This window comes from Trypanosoma grayi (genome assembly GCF_000691245.1).
Source record: "Trypanosoma grayi strain ANR4 Tgr_72_V1, whole genome shotgun sequence".
NCBI lineage: Eukaryota > Euglenozoa > Kinetoplastea > Trypanosomatida > Trypanosomatidae > Trypanosoma > Trypanosoma grayi.
The window spans coordinates 27,502-32,723 of record NW_008825691.1 but is presented as its reverse complement, the minus strand read 5'-3'; the positions used below and the strand labels follow the sequence as shown (position 1 = coordinate 32,723).

At 53.8% G+C, this 5,222-nt stretch overlaps 3 protein-coding genes across 3 annotated transcripts; all 3 read right to left on the bottom strand.

The window, feature by feature from the left end:
• Positions 1-348: 348 nt before the first annotated feature.
• On the bottom strand, positions 349-969 carry DQ04_00721190 (hypothetical protein; the record flags this gene model as incomplete). Its single annotated transcript, XM_009309592.1, has 1 exon — positions 349-969. The coding sequence occupies one exon, from the start codon at positions 967-969 to the stop codon at positions 349-351; it is 621 nt and encodes a 206-aa protein (XP_009307867.1).
• Positions 970-1,046: 77 nt separating this feature from the next.
• On the bottom strand, positions 1,047-2,021 carry DQ04_00721180 (E3 ubiquitin-protein ligase synoviolin; the record flags this gene model as incomplete). Its single annotated transcript, XM_009309591.1, has 1 exon — positions 1,047-2,021. One exon carries the CDS (start codon positions 2,019-2,021, stop codon positions 1,047-1,049), a length of 975 nt encoding a protein of 324 aa, XP_009307866.1.
• Positions 2,022-2,298: 277 nt separating this feature from the next.
• On the bottom strand, positions 2,299-5,118 carry DQ04_00721170 (mismatch repair protein MSH3; the record flags this gene model as incomplete). Its single annotated transcript, XM_009309590.1, has 1 exon — positions 2,299-5,118. The coding sequence occupies one exon, from the start codon at positions 5,116-5,118 to the stop codon at positions 2,299-2,301; it is 2,820 nt and encodes a 939-aa protein (XP_009307865.1).
• Between the last annotated feature and the right edge of the window lie 104 nt (positions 5,119-5,222).

Here is a 5,222-nt window from a genome sequence, read left to right as displayed (position 1 = left end):
AAAAAAGCACAAAATTCCCCACACATTGCAGGGACATCGGCACACAAACAGCAGCAACACCCGCCCACGCAACGTATACAGATTGCGAAAAAACAAAACACACACACACACACACACGCAGACATTTCCCCCATTTGACGCCTCAAGCCGAGAATGGCGAAACAACACCCCGTCGCAACTCAGCTTGCGCACAAACACACACATATTCACTCACCCACAAAGAGATGTGCAAAAGCAACAGGACCCGACAGAAGCAAAAACGGAAGAGCTCAACTGATCTCTTCCAACTGCGACGGTACTTCACTAAAGTATAAGTGTATTTCTGTTGTTGTTGTTGTTGTTGATCTTCTACAAAACAGAGTCGATTTCTCCCAACCGCCGCTGCAGCGTCTCTGTAGCGGCCCTAACAGCTTCTTCATACTCCCTATAAGCCTGCAGACGACGTAGTTCGTTGGCTCCCGCACGTTCAGACCCAGGAGCTGCGCCAGCGGGGGATTCTGAATTCCATCGCATTCCTTCACCTCTGTCTGGGGCGGCTGCAAAAGTACCAGCGGCAACAGCAACAGTGGGTGCCTCAGTCGCGGAAGGAACCCTTCGAGACTCAAGTAAAGACTGATGAATAGCCTGCTGTACACTTTGCAACAGCTGTTTTTGCTGCAGCTGCGTCTGCGGCTGTTCCCTGTCAGTAGGGGAGTTGCGCTCTAAACGCCGCTGTTCGGCGCGACGTAGTTCCTCGCGGTACTGTGCGTATGCTTGCCGCGCCTCTTCCTCGTGTTGCAGATGCCACGCCTCTCGCACGTTAGGGGGATACTCCATGTTTTCACGTACCTCATGCATGGGAGGGGCAACAGCTGCATTAATACGCTCCGTCGCAGCAGCAGCAGCAGCAGCGGCGGCAGCGGCAGCGGTAGTGGCCGTCGTACGCCTCTGCTGTAGGAGATCGGCTCTGCAATACGGGCACGTCGACATTCTTTCAAACCACCGCCGCAGACACGCCTCATGATAGCAGTGTCCGCACGGGAGCTGCTTACAGTTTTGCTGTGGCGTCATATCATCGTAGCNAACCACCGCCGCAGACACGCCTCATGATAGCAGTGTCCGCACGGGAGCTGCTTACAGTTTTGCTGTGGCGTCATATCATCGTAGCAGATGACGCAACGTGTGTCGCGGGCGATATCCTCCGCGGTTGCATTTTGAATGGCATTCACAAACTTTGTCAGCGTCCTGTAGCGCACAAGGCTTCGGACCCTCCCAATGGAGGCAGCGATGTGGTGAAAGAGCACCCGCAAGAGTGGCAACGGCAGCCGTGACACGGCGCATACGTACGCGAAGGAGACGAAGAAAATGAAGCTTTTGAGGAGGGAGAAGGACAACTCCATGTAGAACGCGAGCCCACTGTGGTTCGCCTCGCCAATCACCTCCGCAAAAAGAAGTCGTACTACAAACTTTACGTTGGAAAGGGCAAACTGCAGGTACAACACGGCGGTGCAGTAGTACAGATTCATAAAGGCCTCGCTGTGCCATGACGTCTCCAACAGTACATCGAACACAATGTAGAGGTCCAATGGCATTGCCAGCACGAAAAACAACATCAACCCGAGAAGCATACGCAGCCGCAGCATTGGGTTCTCGACAATGTGAAGCGTTGTGACGCGCTCTTGTGCAAGCTTGTGCAGCAGCCCCGACACCACTGTGAGTAGCGAGACCGCGCCGACAGTGCTGAAGATAGAGACGCCAAAGTAAAAGGGCCGGACGACGCACTCTGTGATGTACAAGGGGAACATTTTCCACACTACATCTTTCTCAGCGTGGGCCAATTTCCCAAAGAATATCTTGCATGCGATGAGCCACAACACGAGTGTGGCTGCGACAAAGCCATTTACACACAGCAGGCGGAACACGGGTGAGTTCGTCAGCTCAACTACGGTCGTAAAGTACTCGTGGTACACACTTGCATAATCCAACAGAAACAGAACCGGCATCACGAGGCTAAAAATGACATACACGTAGAGTGGGATCATCTCCACCCCTAATATATGTATATATAACTCTTGCAATGACTGAACGGCACACACACACACACACAGAGAGAGAGACAGACACGCAGAGATACAGATACAATTTCCCAACATAGAGGAGAAAAAAGAGGGGAAAATAAAGGCCAAGAGATATGACCACACAAAGAAATCCCCCCAAAAAACACACCAGCACATGCCTACACACAACAAGAATGAAATAGACAGAGTTCACTTTAACGTGAATAAACGTGGCCCCACTTCCATGAAATTCACACGAGCTTCAGCAAGTGGAAGCCCCAAGAAAATGGCGCACCTGCATCAATGCCACACGCCCCAGGTGAACCTTTTCCTCACTCTCACTCCGCCGCTGTGCCTCCGCCACAACTTCAGACGGCAACCCTGCCATCTTCGCAACCCGTACACCAAAGCTCGACGGTGTCACGCCAGGCGTCGGCTTGTATGTGAATACAAGATTGATTTCTCCTCCATCTGCGTCATCCTGCTTCTCTTCGCGAAAACCCATGTAATAGCAGGCCACACGTCCACCAGGGTCGGCATTGGCGTACGGCTCACACAGCTGCGAGTAGTGCGTCACGAATAGCGTGGTAGATCCATGCTTAAGGAGGTACTCCAGTGTTGCTGCAGCTACAGCGATACCGTCAAAGCTGCTTGTGCCTCGCCCCAACTCATCCAACAGCACCAGCGAAGAGGAGAGACATGATGAGTGAAGAATGCGGCTTGTCTCCTCCATCTCTTTCAGAAATGTGGAGGCACCCTCGAGCATAGAATCGCTTGCACCCATGCGGCAGTACACTGCCGTAAACACTGGTAGCTGAGCCGCTGTTGCCGGCACGTAGCAACCCAACTGCGCCATAACAACGAACGTGCCCACCATGCGCATGAGTGCAGACTTACCACCCATATTAGGGCCCGTCAGGATCCACGCACCTCCTTTTATCAGCTCCACATCACAGCCAACATACCGGCCACGCATTACACTATCAAGTACTGGGTGGCGGCCACCAGTGATTGTTACACACTTTGCGTGTCCTGAGAGCTCAGGGGCAACGTAACCAGGGGCGGAAGATGTCACGGCAAGGCAGTAAAGGGCATCTAGGACCGCAATTGCATCAATAACGTCACGAAAGACTCGCATAGTGGGCGCACATTCCGCCACATGTTGTTGCCTCGTTTGCCATGCAGCATTCGCCGCGACAATAAGGCGCTCCCTTGCTGAGCAGAGCTGAACATTAAGATCTATAATTTTCGGTGTGTGAAAGCGAACATGAGACTTTGTTCTTGTCAGCACCAGCCAATCCTTCGGTGCACGACTTGACATGGCTTGCGGCACATCCACGATGAAAGCTGTGCCCGCAATCGTACGGTACTCCAACGCCGGCATTCGCAACATCTGACGAATACACTCCAATTCTTTATCAAGGGCACGGAGCGCCTCGTCGCGGGTCTCCACGTGCGTTTGCATAGCGGGGGGGAGCGGCTCACCAAGCGCCACAAAATACTCTAACGGGGACGCTGCGAGGGAGTCCACTTCATACCGACACGACTCCAGAGTCCCACTTACGTGGGTTGAAGTGATACTCAACAGTATGTCTTGGATGAGACCTTTTAAACTCCCATCACTACGCGAGAGGAGGCCAGTCGCCAGGCTATGTGCCGTCTTTACTGCCCGAAGCAGGTGCAGGTATTCTGCAACAGTGCAGCGCTGCGCATGCAACTTTCCCAGTGTCGCCTCAATATCGCCGAACTTAGCGCATTCCCGCAGAAATTTCAAAACAGCATCGCCCTCTTCACCCCGAACCAAAAGTGTAACGGCGTCTCGGCGCGACATGATAGTGTCCACGTCACAAGGCGGCGCAGCGAGCCACGTGCGCAACCGCCGCGCACCGGCCACAGTGAGGCTGTGATCAAGCAAAGCCAACAGAGATCCCCTGATACCGATACTGCTGGTAAAGATGTCGAGTGCGCTGAGTGTGCTGCCTGGCAGGTCCATTGTTTGATTAATTTTGGCGTCCGTGACGCTCTCCAGAAACGGTATTCGTTCGCCCGTAGCACACATCTTTGCATAAACTTTATCAAGCCTGTACGGCACAAGGCTACTGATAATAGACTCATCCATCGATCCAGTCCAGGCAGCCACAGACACAGACACAGAACGGTCGTCTTCCTCCCCGTTGCACGTAGGACCGAAATGCAGCGGCAGAACTACACTCAATGCAGAGGCGTATGCCTCCGGCAGGCGACGTAAAGCTGAAAGCGACGACGAAGACGAGGTACAAAATGAATTTTCACCACTTCGCATAACGTCTTGGGGAAGCTCGTGGAAGATAATCACCTCCACAATGTCGTGGCGGTGCAGAACGTCCATAAGCTCAGCCTCTGAGGTGATGCGATGGCGTGTCACACAATATCGGACGAAGCTTACAAGCGTCATCTCCATCACCGCACTTCCCAACGACGGGGAGTAAACAAAACACATGAACAGCTCCGAGGATTCCTCCTTCAGTGGGCCCCACAATCCATCGGCAACAGGCCCATCGTCCTCCGACGCACCCTCCGTACCGTCCCCTTGATCAGCACTGGCAGCATTGCCCGCACCAGTAACGGCATCAGCAGGACTCGTGCCACCAATAACCTCAGATGGCAGTAGCGTCCCTCGGCTATACACTCGCGTGATCTCTCGGGTAAAGATACCTTTGGCACTCCCACTCGTCGCGCGAATCGCTGCGTTCTCTTGATCGGCAAACGCTACACGGTATCCCATCGCCACAAGTCGGTGAATATACAGATTGACACGAACGTACGGTATACTGCTTGATTCGAACGGGGTTGTGGGAATGCACATTATGCCCAGTCGGCGACTCGCAACGCGACTGTCGCGGCCGTAGTACTTTACGCGATAGCCGCAGGCCACCATCAGCAGTACATCCGCTGGAATGGACTCTTTGAGACTTACCACTTGCTTCTCGAGCGGTGTTAGTGTGACCGCCTCCAACTCTGTACTCTTTGCGGGGCGCTGACAGATCAACGTAATGGCATGGCGCGCCGTCTCCACATCCCCACTGCGATGCCGTTTACTCATTGCGCACCTTATGCTTGCACCTTCCCCGCTGCTCCTCTCTTATGATCGTCTCCCTCAATCACCGAAGCGGGTCTCTGTGGTGTGCGAAGGGGGGGGGGGGGGGG